The sequence below is a fragment of the Manacus vitellinus genome, unplaced genomic scaffold (genome assembly GCF_001715985.3).
Source record: "Manacus vitellinus isolate BGI_N305 unplaced genomic scaffold, ASM171598v3 scaffold_36_pilon, whole genome shotgun sequence".
In the NCBI taxonomy this organism is placed as follows: domain Eukaryota; kingdom Metazoa; phylum Chordata; class Aves; order Passeriformes; family Pipridae; genus Manacus; species Manacus vitellinus.
In genome coordinates, this window is record NW_021940508.1 from 5667736 (window position 1) to 5691904 (window position 24169).

General features: G+C 43.8%; 1 protein-coding gene across 3 annotated transcripts in view; it reads left to right on the top strand.

The window, feature by feature from the left end:
- Nucleotides 1–24169, top strand: part of PDZD2 (PDZ domain containing 2) — a 137691-nt gene that overhangs the window by 82260 nt on the left and 31262 nt on the right. For 2 of the 3 annotated variants that reach the window (XM_018077291.3, XM_025895625.2), the window contains exons 3-11: nucleotides 118–260; nucleotides 921–1053; nucleotides 3032–3199; nucleotides 15888–15999; nucleotides 17988–18136; nucleotides 18939–19058; nucleotides 21580–21694; nucleotides 23394–23467; nucleotides 23621–23846. In XM_018077291.3, coding sequence (XP_017932780.3) covers nucleotides 118–260; nucleotides 921–1053; nucleotides 3032–3199; nucleotides 15888–15999; nucleotides 17988–18136; nucleotides 18939–19058; nucleotides 21580–21694; nucleotides 23394–23467; nucleotides 23621–23846 — 1240 coding nt within the window. The remainder of the gene's footprint in view (nucleotides 1–117; nucleotides 261–920; nucleotides 1054–3031; nucleotides 3200–15887; nucleotides 16000–17987; nucleotides 18137–18938; nucleotides 19059–21579; nucleotides 21695–23393; nucleotides 23468–23620; nucleotides 23847–24169) is intronic. The other variant, XM_025895626.2, reaches the window with a different exon arrangement.

Below are 24169 nucleotides of genomic sequence, written 5' to 3' on the forward strand. Positions count from 1 at the left end.
CTATACAGGTGTGCGGTGATGGGCAGCACGGTGCTAAATAGCTCCCTCCTGTAGCCTCCCAGCCCTCTCTTGGTGTCCAAATCCAAATTCAAGGACTCTCTGCACATTTTCTCTCAGCGAGAAGGTTGCCGCATATGGAAGATGCACATCCTGAAGGGGACGGACGGGCTGGGAATCCAGATAACGGGAGGCAGAGGGTCAAAGAGGTCCCCTCACAGCATCATCGTCACCCACGTGGAGGAAGGCGGCTCCGCACACAGGTGAGGTGATGGTGGTACCTTCATGGGAGTGGGTGTGATGGAGTAGCCATGGACTATCCATGTTAGCCAGGTTCATGAGGCAAGTGTGGGCGTTTTGCCCTCCCCGTGTGTGAGGGTGAGAATATGGCATTTTTAGCATAAAAAATTATTTTTGTGTTTGATCACTGAAGCTTCTTCTAGCATGTTTAGTCCAAACTGTAGACAGATCAACAATTCCTTAGTGATTGAGTGAAAACCAAGGAGCCTGATGGCTTGTAGGGCTTTTTTCCCAAGTCCCTTTTTGGAAGATGGGTCTTTCCCATGGAATTGGCATGTGTGAGAGCATGGGTTATGCATCTCAGGTTGTGCTCACTTCCAATCCTGGCCCTGTTCCCTGATGGAGTGCAGATGGAGCTGCTGCTCCCTGACCAACTCCATTGGGTCACGGAGAAGACTTGGGGGATCTCAGCTCTGCCAAGAGGGTGAGATGGCTCTGGCTGTAACAGTGATTTCTTGGGGTTACCTTTCTGAGCCCCTTTTTTTGGAGAACAGCACACAATGATAGCTTAGTGTCAGTGAGATCACGTGTTGTCCATGCCTCCACATCCCACCATGTGCCACCGGCGCTGGCACTGGGGGAGGACCACCCTGCAGCTCCATGTTCCCGCTCTGTTTCTGCAGGGATGGCAGGCTGATGGCTGGTGATGAGCTCCTCATGATCAACGGGCAGTCGCTGGTGGGGCTGTCCCACCAGGAGGCTGTGGCTCTCCTCCGCTCGGCCGCTGGCCTGGTGCAGCTCGTGGTCTCTAGCAAGGTACAGACCTCTCCCAGGTGCTCTCACAAATGTGCATCTGCAAATGTTTGTGCCAGTGCTTCGTGAAAAGGGCATATTTTTGATAGGCAATCACATGTGCACGTTTGCTCTGCTAAATGTAATGTACAGCAAGATGTTACCTAAGTTTTGACCAAAACCATTTTCTTAAAGTACATGCTAAATAAAGCAGGCTGTTCTGAGCCTCTTCTGCGTAGCCTCTGTACCTCTCATCTCCGTCCTGCGTGTGTGCCTGAGGTCTCTTGATGATGATCTCTTGGCTCGAGTTCCTTATTTTGTCCTTGTTAATAATGTGGAGTGGAGCTCTTACAGATAAAGGAGCATGAAATTTCAGGGAAATGAGAGTAGGACTCATTTATCAGTTAGGCTCTTCGTTCTGCTTTGATCGCAGAAGAGGTTGAGGGGATATTAAATAGTATTTTGTCCTTTGTTTAAGAAAATCCTGCCAACCCTTGTTTGCTCTTCTCTGTGGATCACATCCTGCTGCCCCCCCCACTTGGGTTGCTGCAGGTGTTTGGTGGGTGGCCAGTGGGCTCCTGAAAGCACCCAGGGGTCTCAAATAAGGACCTACCTGCAGGGTGGGTTCGTCAGGGCCTTTGAGGGGGTGGCAGGAACATCTTGGTCCAAACGGACCACTCCTTTACCTGCATTTCCAGGGTGTCAGCAAGCCACTGTGTCAGTATTTTTATATTTTTTCTTAGCTTCACCTTTCAGTTTCCTCAGCCATCCCAGTGCCCGTTTTCTGTGGCTTTTATGTCTGGATGCTCATTGGCTTCCTGGGATGCTTTATGCTCATATTTTTCAAGAAGAGGCTCTATTCTACCATATTGAAAATGAAGAGCCTGTAACTTCTCTAATATTTCAGTTCATTGAAGACAGTCAAGTTCATTGAATATCTTCTGTAGGATCACACCTTGGTATTTACCCTACCAGTGTTTGTTCTGGAAACAACACACTTTGACATGAAGTAGCTACATTTTTTGTTTCTTTTAGATGATTGGACTCTGTCAAAACACAAGGCAGTAGACTGCATAGATTTCTCCTTAAGCTTAAAAGCTTGTTCACATGATGACCTCATCATGAATAAGCTCATGGCATAAAACTTCATGTTCTTGCTCAGGCTGTGAATCTGTTTGTCCTGTGCTCTGTGCACTTGGGCAGTTTTCATGTCCCTGGAAGAAGGACTTGGAAAGGCAAGCAGTGGGGAATCCACCCTGTGCCATGTCTCAGGCAGCCTCAGAAAAGGTGTAAATGGGTGAAGTGTTCCCTGGCATCTCCTTTGGGGCCTTATTTGTTGGTATAGGAATGCAACCTTGCCTTTTGGCCTGGTGAGTGCTCAGGAACATAGAATTTGTTCTGAAAGCAATAAAATGAGAGTCTGTCTGGCCACTGCTTTCAGCTAATGCATGTGTTTGCCTGCCAGAAAATATGCCAAAGACTGGAAACAGATCCTGAAGAATCAGGACTGAGTTGGTAGAGGATTGGTGGTTTAGTTTTCATTTTGTTCTCCTGAGCAGTGTTGTCAGTGTATTATTCTTATGTGTGTAGGTAAATAAATGTGTGAAGGGAACACCCACAGGGAGGGAGCAGGAGCGCAGGGTGTGATTTGGGAGGCAATGAAATGAGTAATGAGGTCTGTAAACTCTCAGTCTCCTCGCAGTAATGTTTAGTAAACCCAAAGTGAGGAGGAGCAGGCTGCTGGAGAAGTATTTATTTTCAATTCTCCTTTATGAAATCTAATTTTTTTAAAACATTTTTTAAACTGGCCCATGTTTATTATATATGCCCTTTAAAACCAGGACTGCTTTTTACAACCGGGCCTTTAAAGTCTGAGCACATGGAAGTGTGTAACAAGGGGAGGATTACCAGAGAGCTCACACTGGGCAGGTGAAATGGGTTTACTGTGACACTGGTGTTTTTTCTGCACGTGATGTAACGTATTTTGTTGTCTCTCGGGTAGGAATCTTCTGAAGGGGATTTTCTGAAGTGTCCATCTACCAGTTTGCCAGACTTGCTTAGCACTTGCTCAGTCCAAGACTCTGTCTCTTGCACTGACAATAAGGAAAACGAAGAGCCAGAAGAAGAACATGTGAAAGGAGTGAATGTGTCTTCTGAAAAACCAGTCGCTGTAAGTGTGGTTTTGGTGTGAAGTTTTCACTCTCTCCTCTGATGCCTGTTTGCATCTGTCACATTCTTCTACAGCCTGACACGGAGCAGGTCCTGGGGACGGGGCCATGCCACCCAGCCCTTCTTTGCATGGGATGTGGGTGAGAAGCTGCAGTGAGGATGGCAACTGCCACAGCACCTGCCATCTCTGAAGCAGGGCAGTGGCACAGGGAGCAGGAGCTCCAGTGTCCTCCAGCCTATGTCGCAATCACGGTTTTGTTTTTCTCTCTGCCCTTGGATTGTTTTCCACCCACTTCCACTGCTTTTGTTGGATCTGATGCAAAGTCTCTCTCAGTGCTTACGCACTTACACGCTCTTCTTTCCCCTTCTTTTGTAACTAAAGCTCTTTAACAGTTTATGATCCAGCTCTTGAAGTTTGTATTTGCTTTGTTGAAGCCAACAGACAGTTTTCAGTGGAGGGATAGGAAGTCCTGGCTGTGAACCGTAACTGAAGTTCTGCTGAATAAATGCTGCCAGTTGATAATCTCACTTGCATTCCCTTCAGGGCTGTATTAAGAAGAGATTAAGTGGGTTATTGTTATTTATTTGTAATGTAACAGCTCTCTGAAACTTCATTGGTCTTCTAGGCCTCTCTTGTGTTGTACAGACAAAGAATAAAGTGATGTTTCTAATCTAAAGAACTTGCAGACTGATTTTCCAGCAAAGCAGGTGGATTCACTTGAAGCTTGTATCTATTTATAATTTTCTCTTCTTGTCTTTTTTTCCCCCTTCTTTCTTCTACTTCAGTTGTAATAAATATCCTAAACCTTTGGATGGCTCAGATATGATACTGGTTTGGTGATTTGTTTTGATTTTATAGTCTTACACTTGCCTGTTTCTGAGCAAAAGGCTGCTCCCCAGGATGAGTCTTGCACTGTAGTCAAACTGATGCTGGTGTTCACTTCCTACCTGCCTGTCATCTCTGGCATACTTTGAGTCAATGTTTATAACAGTTCTCACTCTCACACATCTCTTTACTCTGGCAAGTTTTGTTACTTCTACACTGTCTTCTCATCTATGTGTCAGGGTACCTTTTTGGGGGGAGGAAGGGAAAAACACATAATCAGGGGATGCTTAGCAGTGACGATGGTGTAGTGTTTGTGTGCTAACTTGAGTGGGCACCTAAACATTCTTTTGACTATCAAAATACTTCAAATTCTTCTACAAACCATGGTTCAAATTCTAATAATTTTTTCATAAGGCTGTGGCTCAGCAACACTTCAAAATAAAAATCAGTTTTGTCAAAACCTAATTATGTGTGGCTTCAGGATGCAGCTCCCTGATGCAGGCGTTCCAGCGACTCTTTCGGCACATGCTAGGAATTATTTGTCACTTGGTTTGCTCCTGTCTTTTCAGCAAGGCTCTGCCTGGTGGACAGTGACAGCTTTTTTTAGTGTTTCCTTTCCAGATTAACATAATGCTCAGGGAAGCTCAAGGTAGCTGGGTGCACATGACTGTGAAGACACAGCTATATGAGCATCCCAGAGCCCTTCAGCACCGACCTGAGTTTGGAGCCTTCCCCAATGTCCATCCCAGTGCCACTGCAGCTGGCTGTGGTGGTGTCCTAATTCAGAGCCAGCTGGATTTGCCTGCCTATCTGGCACTCTCATGCCTGATGGCAATAGCTGTGTGCTTTCGTAATAAACCACTGGGATATGGAGGAGAAATCACAGAAATCTGGGTACCATAAACACATTAGGAGAGTAGCAGCAAGATTTTTTTTCTTTTTCTTTCCTCTATTTCTATTATTAATTTTTTTTTTAATGAAAGGGTGTAATTTAGAGAGATGTAACAAGTTATTGGTGACTCTCGGGACCTCTTCTGTTTTTCCTTGATCTGCAGATGAAATCATTACTTTTCTGATCTGAAGCACAGGGTGTCTTTGCATTCCCCTTGTAATTGCTGTCTCAGCCTCAGAGTGCAGAGGGGCTCTCTGCAGCCTGGGCTGGGCACTCTGTACAGTGTAGACCTCCCAGCTCTACCCTCGTCCTGATCCATCCTCATCAGATCACAGCCTGAGCTGAGCCGGGCTGTGCAAATCCTGTGTACCACCAGGCAGGACAGAGGAAGGTGAATGTATGGAAAAGATAAAATTCACAAGACTTTTTTTCACATGGCAAAATGGTGGGGATTTTTCGTAGCAAAGCTTAGAAGCTGATTTCAAGGCCAATATGAACTCAAAGCGTCACATGATTTTATATTTTAAAATATATGTATAGTCACATAGATTATTGCAAAATTGCTTTGGAAATCACTGTTCTTTGCTGCTCCCACGCTCCTGATGATATTCACATGTCTTCTCTTTCTCTCATATATATTTAATTATATTTATACTGTAGATAAGGGATGACAGCGTGACTGATGATTAAAGAAGGAATTAAGCTGGACTATTTTTGATCACTGCAAATGTAATTGTATTAGACTTCCAGGGTGGGTGGTACTGAAGGACTAGACCAGGTAACTGAGACTGTAGTCTGAGTTTTAAGAGTCAGATGTCTTAGATTTGAAGCTGATTCTCCACCCAGCTCTGGCCAGGAGTTGTCTTCCTCACCTCTGACAGGAGATTAATGGATTTTCTTGTTTACTCTGTGGGGCTTTGTAAGGACTCCAAAGGGATGCTGTCAGGTGCTGGGTGGTTATGTAACAGTGAGTAATTCAGAGTGATTTATTGTCAGCTGAGGCTTCACTGTCCCTTTTCTGACCCAAACAGTATACATCTAATTCTTAAGCAAGTAAAGAAGATACTTCAAAACTTGCAGGAGCTCTTAGGGTTCTCCAAGATATTCTGTCGTTAACTTCTCTGTGAATATAATTCATTGCTGAGTATGCAGAGCCATGATTTATAGACCTGATGGACTGTATAGTCTTGCTGTTAATGCTTTAGCACCTGGTTGCTTAAAGGCTGAACCAGGCAGAAAAAAACAATCACTTGGAATGAAGGTATGTATTCAAATCTTCATACTTGTAGTTACTTAAAACTCAGCTGGACCAGGCTCTGAGGAACCTGATCTAAGTTGAATCTGTTTTGAGATGGAGCCTGGACCAGGGATGCCCCAAGGGTCCCTTCCAAACCTGGCTTACCCTACAATTCTATGAAAAAAAAAAACCAATAAAAATATTAAAATTATCTTTTCTAGTGGCTAAAGGTTGAAAATTTCCCTGTGAGCAAGTCTTGAAGTTCTGCTCCAGTGTTTCCAGAAGGGAAATGGAGTCTGAGCTAGTAAGCTTCCCCAGGACACAGCAGAAGGGTCTAGTGACACTTGAAAACTGTAATTTAGGAGAAATATCACTTTCAGTCTTACTTGAAAGTCCACTTGTTAAGTTTCATTAATAAAAATTTCATAATACAATTTAACTGAAGCTCTGTTTTTACAGTCTCCTTATGTAAAGCCCTGTTTAACATGAAATGACCCTTAAAGTTCTAACTTTAATAAAAATTGTGTTGCCAGGCAGAAAAAGGTTACATTAATATCCTTTAAGTGCATTTTTTCAGAGCTGGTTGGGCCAAAATATTCTTTAACTTCAGACACAAAATACTGGGCCAGAGAGTCACGTTGTCCTAAATGGTACTGAGGCACTTGGGGGATTTTAAACTCCTCCACCCCAATCCATATTTTGCTGTGTGCAGTTGACATTGCTGTTTTAAAATATCATTATTTATGTCCAAGTGAAATAGGATAATATGATAGTATTTGCCTTGGATGATTTATTTTTAATTCTAATTCACTTTTACTAGTATTTCTGTTCTTGAAATTGAATCTGTCACTTTATTGCTGGCTGATGGAGCAACCTGGGAAATGAACTCTAAAGAGAAAGCTCATCTGCTAAGAATTTGCAAAGTGTCTGGTGAATTTGGAGCATTTTTGGTCCCTGAACAGAAGCACGTGCTGTTCTTAGTTGCTCCGAAAGTTATTTACCTCTCTTTCTCGTAGTGCTGTGTTGTTCAATATATGATGGTCTGAGTATTTTTTAAATGCCCAGCTTCAGTGATCAGCTTCACATTAACGACTTGAAATCCCTGAAAGCTACTAAATATAAGAAGAGGGCATCTGCCTTGGGAGGTTTGGATCCGTGGTTGCTGGAGGCAGGGATGGAAGGCTGGGGACTGTTCATCTGTACTTAAATCATGTGCTCTTCCCTTGGTATTTGCCATTTGTGATGCTGGAGGCATAGACCCTGAGCTGAGTCTATTCCATGCAGAATAGAATTGTACAAAAGAGAAATTTCCTGTTTGGGAAAGGAGTTCATTATTATCCCTACCTGTTGAGGGGGAGCTGGGAAGGGACACTGTGTGCTTCCCCGTGCCCAAGCTGGCTGTGCAGGGAAGGCTGGGGACACAGCCTCTGGCAGCACCCTCAGCTGCGTGATCCTCTGCTGTGGGGTGTCAGGCCCTTTTTACTGATGTTTAATCATTTTGAGTTGACCTGAAGTGTGTGATGTGTTGCCTTCACATCAGCTGTCAGCACGTTGCATGCAGAGATGGCTGTGACCCAGCAAGGTTGTCATCCTCTTACCAGTAACAGAAACAGGATGTCTCCTGTTAAGGTTTCTTGCATGATCTGCATTACCTGATCCCTACCGAAACTCTTTTTTTTTTTTTTTTTTTTTTTTTTTGGCTAGGCATGTAGCTGAAAGCATATAAGTAAACCTGTTTGTTGAATAGGAAGAAATGCGTTTGTTTAACTCCCCTCCCTCCTCATTAATATTTTTTTTTCTGAGCTGTGGAACTGACCAGTTATTTTCTGCCATGAGCCTTTCTGTCCTACCAGGGAATCCATACATAATTACCTGTAGCCATGCAAGCATAATAAAGACAAGGATAACAATGCCATAAGTTTAAAAACAGTCTTGAGGTCAAAAGTTCTTCTGGAAACACTTGGAGAGAATTTCAGAGAAAGCATTAGCATTGAGAAGGAACAGGAAGCATAACTCAACAATTAAATGTGTGCAGAGCGTGGGGAGGGGCCCTCGTTACTTGGAGGACTGGAGTGTTTGTTCCCATTAGGGCACTGCAGTCTCAACAGAGCCTGCAGAAATACAGCTCACTCCTCAAAAAGCGCTGCATGGCTGGGAAAAAAGCAAAAAAGGGCTTTTACTCTTTCAAGAAAGAAATTTGCTTTGCAATGAAATGCTCTACTTGGGGTAGGGGAGAGGGAGAGAAATTGAAGAACCTGGTGTGGGGCTCAGCTGTAGCCAGCCCTTGTCCTGGGGAAGGGTTCAGTAACCCTCTTCCTCTTCAGTGGTGAGGGCTGGTGATGTGGTTTCCAGATCCTGGAATGTGCCATGTCTCTCTTGGAAGGGGCAGGGTCCAGCTGCACCTTGGCATGGCTCAGAGCTGTTGCCCTTCCCTCATGCTGTAACTGCATAGACATGCTGGGTCCTACAGTGACTCCAGATGTGAGTTTTCAAAGTAAGTATAGTTAGGAATTTGGGCAAGGGGAAATGATAAAATATTTGGAGACCAAATCTGGTTCACAGGGTGTGTGTTGTTTCCAGAAGCCCTATCAAAATTAAAATAGCAATTGCAATTTGTCTTGTTGAGGAGGAGTTGTTCAGTGATGGTGTGACACTGGTCAGGGCTGGGGGAAGGTGCTGGCACACATTGCATGAGTTTGGGGAGGAGGATGGGTGCTGAAAGGCCCCCAGGGGCACAATGTCACTGAATTACTGCTTTTCACACATCCTGAAATTCACCTGTCAAGGAGACATTAACATGAATGTGTTCTTCATGTCAGGAGGGAGGTCCTCAGAGCACTCACATCCTTCCCTGAACCTGGTTCCCAGCCTTTTAGGACCACTTTCTACTGCCTCCATCTTAAAGGCAAGACCAGAGAAAACTGTTTCATCCAGGGGCTATTACTCTGTAGGTTTCTCTGTAGACATGATGCAGTCTACAAAATGTGAAATATCTCTTGTTGCTTGGGCTGGTGGAAGATAACCTTTTTAACTTGTCCATAAATATCAACGTAGACAATGCCCAGTTATAATTTTTGCTCTTCCCGTGTGATATGTTTGAAAGCTGAGTCAGCAGAGCAATAGAAACACAAGTTTATCTACAGTACAGGTTCTGCATGGTCTTTGTTTTTGTGAATGAGGGTTTTTCCCATAAAGCAACAGATACAGTACAGCCTGTCTCTCCTTTGGCTGTTTGGATAACTGCCCAGTTTTGAAGGAGATGAACTGCCTTTAACAAGCTAAAAATAACACCCTCATGGCACTGGAACAAGAGAGATGCTGTCACAGCCATGCAGTTCACATACATTAACAGAAGGATGATAAAGGCTTTAGGTTTTGAGACTTAGTGTGAATGTCGCATCATCACATCTGCAAATTCTTGAGCGTATACATGGTCCAGTCTTGGTTGGGCTCCAGTAAAACTCCTTTGAGATGTGCTGTGCTTGAATACATGCAGCCTGTATAATGCATGAGGCTTCAGATCTTTGTACAGGTATGAAAGACACTTAATGGTTGCATATTTTATATCCTTTGTACTTAGGGTGGTATAAAATGTGGATTTGGAGCTGAAATGCAAACTCCCATGAGCTATGTCATGGGAACACACTCTGCAGCTGTGGGTTGATGTTGTTAGGAAGGTCTTTCTTTATTCTCAGGAGAGTTGTTTATTTGGAGGACTGATTATTGCTTGCTTTGTCCCTCACTGTGAGTAGAAAGGTTGTCATTTAGGAAAAAAAAGAAAAAAAAAAAGAGAAGCAATTTATTGTTTGTCGTGATGCAAAGGCTCCAGATTTGTGCTAAACCACGAACTGAGTGTTTATTAAAGAAAATAACAGAGGAGCTGAATGAACTTTCACATGACTTGAGTTCCATGGGTGTCAGAATCAAGGAATCCTTTAGGTTTTCACTGTTTACCAGGACCAGTCTTCTGGGACCTCTGCAGCGCATGGAGACATCTCGTGGACAGTGACTAAATTGCATGGAGATGTGTCCTACTTTTTGATGTTTGAGGGGAAAAAAGGATAAAGCATGAAAAAGAGAACAGCAGGGATCTGTTTGTGCGCATTTTATTTCCTTTAAAAGGATTGGGAACTGTTTAGCTGGGAGCATCTTACTGTTTCCAAGGCATATGCTGTCTGTGCTATGTGTTTCTTGGAGAACTTAGCTGCGTTAGCCATTTCCTGCATTTCTTCCTATTTAAAATGATATTTTAAAAGTTTTTTTTCTTCAAAACATTATTAATAATTTTAGCAACTGTTTGGAAACCTGAAAGTGAAATCTGCTTCCCATAACTGCAGCCCTGACCAGCGAGTCATTGGAGCCAGCACAGCTGGGATCCTGCTACATCAAGAACCTGCGAGTATCCTCTGGACAATGATCAACACGCTGAGGCTCTTGGTATCAAACACATCGAAGGAGGTTTTGGAGTGTCTTGTGCCAAATAAATAGAGTGTTCTGGAAGATGAGAGTAGCTTAGCTCTGACATAGTTTCCAGTCTGTTTGCTGAGGCTACATGGGCAAGTATCGCTGCTGGCTTTGTTCTGGTGAATGCCAGGTTATGTTTCATGTGCAGGTTTGTGTGGGGCTACTCTGTGGGCTTTGTAAAGAGCCATAAAAATAGCTGTTGAGGGTTTATGCTTCCTGAAGCGAATGGTAATGCCCCTTCTAGCAACTGCTGCTTTACACTGAAGGCTTAGGGTGGCTCTTGAATGCAGGCATTTGGTAAAGTGGCAGACTAGACATTCTTAGAGACCACTTTAAAGGCTTTTGTTTTGTTTATTTGGCATTTCCACCTATTCAGAAATTAGGGCAGCTCCAGTTCTTGACTGTTTATCAAATTCCTTGACCTCCTGCTACACATGGACCAAGAGTTCTCCAACACTTCCTTTAAAATTCAGTAATGCAGGCCTTGGGTTCCCATCCCCTTTGGCTAGGTAGGAGGAAGTACAGGCTACACCTGGTGATACCAGCAAGTGTAATTCCCAGGGGAGCTGCTAGTGCTTTGTTTCACCAGCAGTGCTGAATAGAGTCCAAACCTGAGCCCTCTTGGAGCCTTGCTGGTGGAGCCTGCCTCGGGCAACATGCAGAACTGCTCTCCACCCTATTAACCTTGCCCTGGTGGGAGAAACCAGGGCACAGGGTTTTTCTCAGGTGCCAGTTAAGGCACTGAATTAGCTGACATGGAGGTGATGTTCCTTCTTTTCCTCTGTCCATGACTCAACGTGGTTCTCTGCACTTGAGGGGTTTTCTCCCCTCATGACGGTGGGGAGCAGCGTTGCAGTGCCCTTTGAAAGAGGGGAGTCCTCTAGTTTGCACCAAAAATTACTAAATCTGTGGACTTCTTGTATGCCCCATGGCTGAATTGATGGAGCTCCCTGGACAGTGGGAGGTGCTGTGTTTTGGAAAAATGCCCCTGGGTGCTGCAGCCCCTGATGCAGTGTGTCCCAGCTCATCAGTCTCCTTCCAGGGTCTGGGCGTCTTTGTACATGTCCTAAAACAGAACAGTAAGGCATGAAAAAGTCGGTGCCATCCAAGATTAGAAAATCCGTGTCCTCTGCATCACTTGCAATGTTAATTCTCGTAAATTATAGTGCTGCAGTTTGTAATTTATCTGGGAGATGGATTCAATTAAATTGAAAAAGAGCTAATTTAAAAGTGAAGGTATTTTACTTTCCGTGCAAGGCAAAGGGGCATGTGGAGTTCCCTGCCTAGGAGATACATTTAAGGCTTAAAGCATGCTGTGCCCCATAAAGCAATAAATAATTGCACAAATAACTAGAACAGCTAGAATTATAACAGATCTTGGAAGAAAATCTCAAAAACTTTTGGAAAGGTTAAGGGTCTAAGGCATCAGCCGGTCTCAAGAGGCTAGGAAGAAAGACTTTGTGCAGGAAGCAGGTGAAGCCAGGTTTGCATTGGGTGTTTTGTGTGTTTCTCTGGAGGGTCTGTGCTGGCACCTCATGTAGACCCATTGGGTCCATCCTGATGGTTACCCCACATACCGCAGTGTTGGGATGTTTCATGTTTAAATGTTTGGAATAGTATTGCTTAAGGAAAAACTGTCAGGACCAAAGAAGATGAGGAATTACCCCATGGAGCTTGTGCAGGGGCACAGCCATTCCTCTTCCACATTGCTGCTCTGAGGAAAGGCAGTGGTCTTGCTCGTGGACTTGCTGTGCCAGTGCAGGTGGAGCTGAATTTGGCATGCTGCAGAGTTCTCAGTCTGATCCTCGCTGTTTCACTCCCAAACTACCAGGTTAAACTGTCTGTGTGGTGCTCGTGCTCTGCAGAGCAAGCCAGGCTGTGGCGTGGGGAGTCAGGTGGGCTTGCAGATGGGGAAGGCAGCAGCTGAGGAGCTCTGCAAGGGCAGCAGTAAAGCAGTTTGCTTATTAAATTGTATCATCCCCTGTGTGCCGTCTCGTTTTTGTAGATCGGCAGCAATTGCCAAGCTGTTTGCGGTTAAACAATGCAGACTGTCATAATCCTGCTCCTCATCTCGCCTCATTAAGAACCTGGTCACACTGGAGCTTTGCCCGGGCGAGGACTCCGAGGGCAGTTGTTCGTCCTGGTGCAGTGCCAGGACCGTGTGTCCCTGATAGCGCAGTTTCCTTTGAAATCAATTGAGATGTCACCGTCACTTGATCCCGGTGCTACTTAATGAACTGGCAAAATGGGCTCTATTTTTAGATCTCACTTCAAACTACTGTGTGTGTTAAAGCTCCCCTTGTCCTTAAAGCTGGGACGGCATTGGGTAGGATTTATTGGTTTAGTTTAATACGAGACCTACAGAACTGGAATAATAAGCTTCATTTCCTTGAAAGTGAGGAAAATTAAAATGGCATGGTTAAACCTGGGCAGCCGCCTCGAGACAGTAAAGGGATACGTTCACGGCCAGAAGGATAAGGTGGAGCTGGGTTTTTCTTCTTGTCTAAGTTATAGGAGAGCCAAATACGACAGACACATGCCTTTGGGGAGTTCTTGCAAGCTTTGTAGATCGGATTTCTAAGTGTTTTTTGAATAGGATAGAACTCCTGGTGGTTTACTAGGCAAGCTAAGCAACTTAAAAAGAATATCTGCTTCATTGCAAATGCTAGACTGTCTTTCCCTACATGTTTATAATTAATGTCAGAAAAATACTTTTGCTAAAACAAGAAAGAAACACAGACGTAGGTAATTTAATTTTTTTAACTCCTTATTGTAGTCTGAAGCCAAGTTAGATAAAATATAATTTCAGGAAGCTACTGAGAATGTCTTGAGGCTTTGCCTAGCATCCATGTTTACACACACATGCCCTTCTGGGGATCATATGTGGGGTTTGGGGTTTTGATGTCTATAGGCTCACAGCCTCCTGGATTGTGCAGCGATGAGGGGAAGGAGCAGGGGTTGCATAGTATTAATGCAAGTGGAAATTGTCTCCTGTTTTTCTTCCCATCCCACCAGATGGAAATCTGTGTAGCTGCAGAATGCATCTGTACTTTGCTTCTGTGGCACAGTCAAAATACATGTAAGCAAAAAACCCATCATTTAAGCAACAAATCAAACTCAAAAGTCCATGTAGTAGAAACACAAGATGTACCAAACAGGTCACCCTTTAGCCTGGGCTCTGAGTGGAAATTGGCCCTGGCAAAAATGATTTCACCGTCTCTTTGTACACTCTACAAACTAAGTCATTTTTTCCACCATCCTCTGAGCTGGAGGAAGTAGTCCAGCTTTGGGCTGGGAGTTGTGTGGTCTTACCAAGTGTAACTGCCCATGTCCATGCACATGGTAGAAACCAAACAACTCTACAACTCCAGACTTCAGCTGGGTTATGCTCAGCTCTGGAAAAATCAGGTTAGACTCGTCCGTGTCTGTTAGGATAGTTGAACGCATGCTGGCAAAATTGTCTGCTTTGGTGAGGCATCCCTCTCGTTTTTCTTCATCCCTGTGCTTCATATATTTCTCCACCACAGAGTTAACATTACCCTTCTGCACCGATTGTTTTGTACACCTGTTAAACCTCCAGCTTACATGATTTTTGTGTTTGTGCAAATGATTTCTACCTTTCTACAAGGGAGGCATTCTCACTTCATAAAGAGTGTTTTTACTAGTGTGGTAAATTTCATTGTAACTTTGTGAGATCCATGAGGTCCCACCTCATTTTCAGATGCTTATGCTGTCTTATGGGTATCCCAGAAGTCTCCTGTAGGGAGAGTTTGTGATGCTTTGACTGTGGCCTGATTGCTGATGGGTGGGGTTTTGAATCTGATGTTTTACATCTTTTCTGGAATGAGTCCCTCATTAGGATGACCACATAATAAGTGCTGATTTTTTTCAGACTGATGAATGAATCAGATGGATCTGATTGTACATGGCAGCTGTGAGCTGCAAAGCATTTGATACTAGAAGTGGACTCTGAAGTAGTTGCTGCAACGCCTTGAAAAATCAAAAAGAACTAGCTAGGGTGTCCAAACTCTGTGTAAACTACTTATAGGTGTTCATCTTGAAGGGGGAGAAAAAAAGAGCAGTTTTCCAGCTTCCTGTTTTCTGCCAGTTTTGTGTTTTCCTGATGTTTCTACCCTTCGAACTGAAATCATGAAGTCTAGACTGTACAAAAGATAAACTTTGAGTTTCTTACCTTGAGGATAAGAAGGACTGGGGAATAGGAAGCAGGTTCTGGGAAAGACTGACATTTTTAAGATTGACTAGTAGAAGTAGAAAGTATTTTTACAGTGAAGTGTTTCATCACTTGGGTGGGATTTTTTTTGAAACTGACTTCCAGCAATTTAAATAGTACATTAAAGGTTTAATGCTACTAGTAGAGGTTGTATTGGCAGTTTTGTCATCCTTGCCATGAACCGTGTGAATAATCATGTAGAGGATGCATAGTGGGTAATGGAGTGAGAGTGTAGAAGAATTGGTGTGTGCATGGGGGAGTGTATTGAGGATCACGGTGAGATGGCACATCCTGGAAAACGTGACTGTTGTAGCTTGGTAAAGGGAGCAGAGAGTGGAGAAGGAGTTCACCAGCGTCTTCCAAAACGCATGGACTGGGGAGAGTCTTTGCCCATGGGCAGCTCTGCTCATCCCTGACCACACAGGAGCAGGAGGCAGGGGATATGTGACCTTGTCACCTGCATCTGGGCAAACACAGCTGGTAAACAGAGGACTCCTGTCCTAGTGCCTTTACTCAGGGTGACGGGGTTATGATTCCTCATGTAAATTTAAATTACGCATTTCTAGGCTTTTAAGTGCTTAGCGGTATAATCTTCTTAACTTTCTGTTAAATAAGCTTTTCATCCATTGCATTAGCATTCAGTCACAGACAGTAACAATAAAATAACACTTTTAAAAGTGGTTTCCTCTATAAATATGTGATGTCTCTGGAAGCTTGCAATAAAAAACTACATAAGAATTTTGATAAAATGCATGCAGAAGCACCTGAATGAGGTGCCATGGGTGGTGGAGTCATTATGGGGACATTAGTGTGGTGCCCTGCAGAGGATGCCTGGCCATACAGAGCTGTACCTTTGCCTGTTGGTAAGATGTGCAACAGTGTCCAAAGGCATTGCTAAAAATTGCTTACAGAAATGTGTGCTGGCTTAATACAATGATGTGTTTTGGAAGCAAAGATGATATGCAGTGGAATTTTCTGTCCCTTAGTAAAAATGAGAGGAATTGCATCAACTGCTCAATTTTTTTTTTCTTTTTTTTAGGTGATGGAAACTGAGAAGTCTCAAGATCCAGCCTGTGCAGAAGTGTCCAAAGGAAACAACCAGAGTCCAACTCTGGGAAGTGGCATACTGAAATACAGAAGTCGATCCCAAGGTAAAGCTGGGTTGATAAAAGATAGCAGTAGTAGAATTTTTCTGTTGTGTATTTATTTTAGCTCTCTAGAAGTGAGATAGCATTTCTTTCCTTTGAAGACCACATTAGTTTATTTTGGAAGGAAAAACCCATCTGTAAGATGTTTGCATTCAGCCTCATGAGTTGAACTATTGTAGGGACAGAAATATTATGCAAAACTTTGGAAGCTTCTTTCTTTTTTTTTTTTTTCTTGTTCCTTTTTTTCTTTTGAACATTTGCATTTGCTGTATATTTCAGTGTGCTGTGTTACTGAGATGGAGGGACATATTTCAACATGCCATCACCAAAATGCCCATTATGACAAATAGTCCCCAAACTTTCTGTTGCTTTGTCCCCAAGTCTTAACAGTAACCTGTGTGCAGAGCTTGATCATGTTCTCATTCCTGATGCTTTCTGAGGCTCCCTGCCTCCTGTGTTCACCTCTATTTCCAATTTCTCATATATTTTTAGCGTCCTCCAGGGAGCTCCTCTGCCAGTAGCCCCTGTGGCTCTAAGTTGATGGATCACTGGGGATCCAGCCCCAGTTCCCTTGGGTGCTGATGCCCTTGGGCTGTGGGTGAGCCTGGAGCATCCAGCAGCTTGGGCTGCAGCGTGGGAAGGGAAGCTGCATTGAGAGATGGGCAGTAAACACAGAAATATAACTGTTATCCTAGAAGAAGTGAGGGAGAGGTGATGGGAAACCATTAGCTTGTAGGTGCCAGGAGGGCTTGGCAGCGAAAGAAGTGCCAGAGTGCCGGGTCCTGCCGAGATAGCTACCCTGTCTGTGTGCAGCAGCAGCAACCTGTGTGCTGGGGGAAAAGGAGTTTAAAAGCAGAGATAATTTTACACCCCGAACCAAGGATTGGATTTAAATTGCGCTCTGGGCAGTGGGTGTGAATTCTGCCTGTGAATGCGTCAGCAGGATTGATTTCATGCTGAGGGAAAACAAGCGGCTGCCCCAGCTCCATGCTCCGTGCCTCCCCGGCACTGGCAGTGATGCTTGTGCAGCCTCCAGGCAAGGAGGAGGTGGCAAAAAACGTGTCTGGGGCTCTCCTGGGCAAATTTGCAGTGTTTCTGCCTCAACCCATGACGCGTGAGCCCTGTTCCCAGGGCACAGACAGGGCAGTGAGGATGAAAGGAAATCAGAGCTTCTGCTTTCCATGTCAGCTCCAGATTCACATTACTTTAAACCAATCTTAAAATCTTGTCATGAAATCCAGATTGTGCGAATTTGGCGGATCTCTTGGGTTTTCATCTGTAAAATAGGGTTAATGGCCCTTCCCTGTGTGGTGGGGAAATGACAGGGATAAATCTGCAGGAACTTCTGTGACTGAGAATCCTGCGGGGACCTTAGAGAAAATGAGAATTGGAGGAGCCTTGGTGTGAAGAGTGGGATACTCTGGCTAATTACAGGATGTCCTTCAAGACTAATAATTCTGTTTCTTATGTGAACTCTGCATTCTTCTCCTCAAGACAACTAGGATTGTGGCCGGAAGAAAAGAAAATAGAGTTTATTTGGCACATTTCTCCTTTTTCCATTCCAGTAAAAATGCTCAAAGTGACATGACACTTTCAGAAATGAATACTGCTACAGTGTGAGGTCTTCTAATTTTAAATAAATGAAGCTTGAGAGCTTAGTGCACTGGCAAATGCCATTGGGTATGAACAGCTGAATTTCTTTTCTGTCCCTGAGCTACGGCTCAATTATCTTCTTCTTTTCCTTACTATCACAAGTGACACTGCTGAGAAGTTCAGCATCACTGAAAGGTTGTAGAAAACCTGTGATAGCAGGAAAAGTTTTTGGGTGAGTGTGATCAAAACTGGTTTCTAACTACCCAATTGGGAACTGCATGGCATTGTTTTAAGGCACTGTTTAAGTTAAGATTTGCAGGAGGTGATTATTGCTTGCTGGTGAGAGGTTAAAGCAGCTCTGAGATGTTTGCAGGATGTGTTTCTGTCGTTTTCCCTAGGTGCCGGATCCCGCTTGGAGTCTGTGGGAGAAGACGATGAGCTGACAGTGGAAAATGGTGAATCTAATTATGAAATAGCAGTGAAATATTCCCGAGGTGGAAGAAAGCACTCTCTGCCCCAGCAGCTGGAGTCAGCAGGAGCCAGACAGGTGGGTGGAAAGGCGAGGCTGGCTGTGAGCACCTCGCTGTGCTCGGTCCTTTGACATCTGTCTGGAGCTCATAGAAAGGAGTGAGGGTCATGAAATAAGACCATGTAGGTACGTCACAGGGACTGAAACCAGGCCTGAGCACCTATGGAGAACTACTCTGGGGATCGTGAAGGCAAATACTGCTTGCTGTGGCCACAAGGTCCTAAGGCTGCTCACTTAAAAAAAACCCTTTTTCTCTTTAAAATAATGATTTGATAATGTAGGCTTCTCTTTTCTCTCTCTTCTCTCTCTTCTCTCTCTTCTCTCTCTTCTCTCTCTTCTCTCTCTTCTCTCTCTTCTCTCTCTTCTCTCTCTTCTCTCTCTTCTCTCTCTTCTCTCTCTTCTCTCTCTTCTCTCTCTTCTCTCTCTTCTCTCTCTTCTCTCTCTTCTCTCTCTCTTCTTCTTTCTTCACCTTTCCCCTTTCCCTCCTTATCCTCTTCTTTTTTTCTTTTCTGTTCTCTTTTCCCTTTCCTGGATAAACACTTGAGTATATCATGAGGTTACCTTTAATCTTTTTAATTGAAACTGTGACTGGTACATTACAAAATTATTCTACTGTGCAAAATGTGGGGAAATTACTGTGGCAAGTTTCACTTTGACTGAAGTGAGCTGGAGTTTCATCCCTTGAACTTTTTTTTTTCTGAATATATCTGTAAGATACTCCATCTCTCTTCCCCCACACATGCAATTTTCCCGGTATGACGTCCCCAGTATCTGTGCCAAGCAATCAGAGCAACTTTCCTTGTTTGCTGATGTTTGTTAGGACTACCATATCGTGAAGAAATCTACCCGTTCCTTCAGTGCTGCCCAAGTGGAATCTCCATGGAGACTAACCCAGCCGTCCATCATTTCCAACATTGTCCTGATGAAAGGGCAAGGCAAGGTGAGGATTTCTGCATGTGGCTGGTTTCTCACGTGTAGCAAGAGCTGGCATTTGAGAGGTGTCTTCCCATACCCAGGACTTCCAGCTGCTCTCAAAGTAGCCAGTAATAATACTAATGGTGAACAAATCCTGTGTTCAAACATAAGTGCCAAAGTTACACCTGCAAAATACAGGGGAGGCGATGCTCGTGTCACACACTTGACACAGGGTGACTTTCATTCTGAGATGGTGCATCTTGTCATTACTGACATACAGAATATTAATTGTGGATCTTTAAATACATATGTTTGTGCAAAGTTGATGCAGCTACAGAAGAGTACCTATTCACAGGCATATTTATGAACAAGCATATTTTCTTTCTGTGGAATCTGGATGTATTTTTTAAAAAAAAATTACTGCAAATTAAGGGTTAAACCCAAAGACAGGTTCCTGGTTTATTGCTTATCTGAGAGCACTGAATTCCCTGGGTCAAAAAGTCCTCTTCTCTCCCCTCAGTAATGTGTTTACACACTTGCTAGATACCAGCTGGCTGAATGCTAAGGAAAAATAGACAAACATTAACCTAGGTGTATATTGTTTTCCCTAATGCAATCCACACTAGTATTGTAGCTGTCATATAAATATGCTAAAAATATGCACGTCTTTTCATTAAATACTCTTTAAAGTCATCAGATGGATATGTTTTGGACTACAGAAGACTTGTTTTGACTTTCAAGCTCAAATGCAAAACAAATTTCTTGTTGTGCTCTATGTTGAGCAAAGAGTTAGAAACAGTGATTTCTCTGGGTAGACTGGCAGTTGTTTTAACTTCCCTTGGTTTAGAAGCTTCAACTCTTTTATAACATTTCCAAGCTAATATTTCTTAAGTTTTCATGTACCTATTTTTTGACTCTGTTTTTCTCATCAAATGAGATTATTACTTCCTTTGGGGTAAGCCACCCTCTCCTATCTTTCTGCAGTTAGCTCCAAGGTTTTAGAAGCAGCTGGAAGCATGCAGACTCTAGTGATCATGAACCATGTAAACCAGCTGCCATTGTGGGTGCCTTCCACCCACCTTTTGGGTGATCACCTCTGTTATTTAGGGGTTGCACTGTGTACAGTTTGTGCAGTAGCATTGATTTATTATCTCTGTGCAGATTTGGGACTTGAAAAGTTTTTCCGCAGAGTTGCGGTGTCGGTGGCTGGGAGCCACATGTTTGCCTCCAGTTCTTCATCTGTAGGTAGATCTGCAAGGGGTGATTCTCTGCTATGCAGTGGCAGCGCCTCTCTGGGAAGGTGGGCAAATACAGGAGCCGCTGTACTTTGCAGACATATTTCTCCCAACCCATCCCACAGAGCTGTGGGGAGAACTACTCTGTCTGGGTGGGGGAGTGGCAGAAGCCTCCTGCTTTCTGTAGGTTGCTTTGTAGTTGATAATTGCACAGGGAACAGTTAGTTGTTTTTGCTGCACACCTAAGGTGCTTCCTTTCTAGAAATCAGTAAGGTCTTACCAAATTACTAACTTACAAACTGTCGTGGTCTGCTTTATATTCACGGAATAAAACAAAAGAGCTGGTGGTTGTATTGGGTTGTCAACACAGTGCTTGCCCTGGCAGCATCCATCAGCTGGAGAGCACTGCCCAAGGCACTAATAATGTCCATAGCTTCATATTACTAAAGAAAAACAGTTTTCCACTTCCCTTGTCCACCCAGTCAGTGACTTCTCCCTTTATTCTTAAAAATGCATGTACAGCAGGGACAAGAGGGGAAGTATGGGGAGGGGGAGTAAATCAAGGAAGTGATTTGTCTGGGAAATAACTCAGCAGAAGGGTTCATTCTGCTGTGCTCGTCTGTTCCCTGATCAGCTTTGAAGATAGTCCCATACCAACAGGGGCAGTGCAGGGGTAAGATCTAATGGATGGAGCCCTGGGGAATCTATTGATCTAGATTTATTTAAATACAACACGATACATGTCTCCAGAATAATTACAAATGTACATGTGAATGGCAACCCCCACTTGCCATTCCCCTTTCAGCTACATTCCTGACGTTGCAGCACTGACCTTATGTCATGTTCTTAAGCTCTTCTTCTTCCTGAGGAAATGTAGGATCTGTGACATAAGAGAAATCTACAGTTAATCCTGGATATAGATCTCAGGGGTGCGAATCTACTGTCTGTCAGTTTAAAAGCAGTGTGTTACTGTTTATAAAATGAGAATGGAATTAACATAAAACCATTGGCCTAGTGTTTTTAAAAAACCCAGAATAATCTCGAAGTACAGTTTTTGCGATTTCAGCTTAGGGTGAAATGCAGGCTTAAGGTGCCTGCTGCTACATTGTGGGCTGATAAGTGTGTTGATATTAGAGTGAAAGAAATTAGGAAATGCAAGGAGAGAGTCAGATAGCAGTGCAGTTCATCAGATGATTTTGGATTTTCATCTTTCATTTGTCTTGTATGTTACCAGCAGTCTTTCTTACACAGGTAAGAATAGAATAATAGAATAATGCGCCAGCTGTGCGTCTTCTCCTGCCTTTTCTGTAGGGTCTTGGATTCAGCATTGTGGGAGGTCAGGATTCTGCTCGTGGACGCATGGGAATTTTTGTGAAGACTATATTCCCAAATGGAGCAGCGGCAGCTGATGGAAGGCTTAAAGAAGGTATGGCAGAGAGAATCCAACCACACAGCAAGGACCACAGTGGGATATTACTTCCATCCAGCAGGAAAATTCAAGTACGGCTTTATTTAGGCACCTTGCCATCAGCAAGAGGCTGTGGAGGATGTAACACACCCTGCTTGTTCATCCTGTGGAAGATCATTAATAGCAACTAACTTGATTATATTGCATATTGAGAAGGGGAAACTACAGCATAGTGGTGGTTGGTTTTTTCCCCTTCCTCTTCCATGAACTTTATTTGTCCAAACCATAAGCTGCAATTTTTCAGTTGGAAAGGGTTATTGACAGGAAAACATATATAGATAGCTAACCAACATCTGGCTTAAAGATGCTGGTCTGAGAAGGGGTTATATTGAGAGACATGTTTGGGAGAGGCTCTTTTGGGCCCTTATGCTCTCTGGGCCTCTTGGTATGATTTTGACAAGAATCGACAAGTAAGAGTTCTAACCAGAGAAAGAGAAGAGGAAGGATGGGATTGGTAGTAAGATCACCCAGCTGGTTAGAGAAGCAGATATATCCTGATTTTATCAGTGCTTTTCCAGTCTTGGTCTCTGAGCTGGATGTGTAGCCTGCTCTGTGTGTGTTACACCCTGGTCTGAGTGCTGTGGCAGACAGACTCTTACACACTGTTGAAAATACAAAGTGACCATGAGTTCAGAGCAGTGATTTACAACTCTTCTGCAGGGGTTGTGTTACTTTGCTTCTCTCAAGCTGCTCCTGTGTTACTTCTCATATCATCATTCCGCTCTTTACATCTTATCACACTTGTTGTATTTGAGGCTGCTTTTGGTGCTAACTCTCACACTTGCTGCCAGAGGGAAGCTCGCATCACTGCATCATAGGTTGTGCACTTGCTGTGGGAAGCCAATAAGTAGCAGCTGTCCCATAAACCCAGCAAGCCTTTGCAGGCTATTCATAGCTTGCATACTCTCCTTTATTCTTTTTTTTTTTTACTGAGACTATGGAAGGAGAGGAGGGGTAGACTTATCTGATGATATTGCCCCATCTAATTCTGCACAGATGCAAGTAAAATTGCAGAAAGTGGGTCTGGATCATGTTGACCCTTCTTTTAATAAAATGAAGGTAGATCAGCACAGGTAGGTATAAGTAGTAAGACTCAGAGCCTGGAAGCTGGTAGAGGTCTGACAGGACGTGTTCCTTGGGGTGAGAAGGACATGTGCTATCACAGTGGTGCACTACATGCTTCTCTGTTTGCAGGCAGTTAGTAAGAGAACACATTTGCTTTCTGCATGTGGATGCAAGGTTAGTTTTCTCTGACCAGGCTTTGAAGTGATGTACTGTAGCGTTTCACTTAGTTTCTCATTTCTTCTGTTATTGCTTACAAAAGAAAGGCAGTTTTATAGTCCCATTGGACTTCATGTCATAATAATCTATTTTCAGACTTTAGTTAAAATCCATAGTGTTTTTTCAGCTTGTTTGTTGGTATGAGAACACCAATTTAAGGATCTCTGCTGGAGAACAGTCTTTACTCTGCTAATTCATCACTATTAACTTGTAGAGGCATTAGTACAAGTGCAAATAAACTGAGAACAGTAAAAGGCTTTTTACTGAGCAGTTAGTTGGAATCCTCATTGTAGTGGATCACTTAATGTACAGGAAAGATGTTTTAAATCTTTATAGTCTTATATTGATGACTTCATTTTTTGTATCTAATTACCAGGGGATGAAATCCTAGAAGTTAATGGAGAGTCTCTACAAGGACTGACCCATCAGGAGGCCATTCAGAGGTTTAAGGTAACATGGATGTAGTGCAGGAGAGATCCGTGCTCCTCTTCATTCATTGGCATCTCGTGCCCTCAGCTTTATATTCTTTTGCTGCCACAAATTACTGTAGGCCTAAACTGGTGTATTGTGTCACTTTACTGGGGTTCTCTGCTGTCTCTGCAGCAACTCAAGAAAGGTGTGGTGACCCTGACGGTGCGCACGCGGCTGCGCAGCCCAAGCCTCACACCCTGCGTGACTCCCACCTTGCTGAGCCGCTCCAGCTCCCCCAGCTCCAGTGCCAGCGGGGGCATCCCAGTCCCTGGCCTCGATGAGGCGGACGGTTCCTCCTCCAGCCGCAAAGGACCTGGCCCAAAGGACAGGATCGTCATGGATGTGACACTCAATAAAGGTCAGGGTCCATTGAAATGGTCTTTGAGAACAAATCCCTGCTTGTTAGGGGAGTTTTTGGGTGTAGACTAGAGACTCTTATATCCAGATCACCTGCCTGTGTTGAACGGGGGAGAGTTCCCCTTTCCACATTTTGCTGCTCCAGAGCCAGCAGGCTCTTACAGGTAGCAGTCAGTGTCCATGCTGCTGAAACGGGGAGGCTGTGAGATACCAGACAAATGTGAATCATCTCAGATGACCATCATCCCAAGTGGCTGTGCCCTTTTGCTAAAGGGCAGCTCCAGGGAAGACAAAGCTGCACAGTGTTGAAAAGTTCCCAGGTGA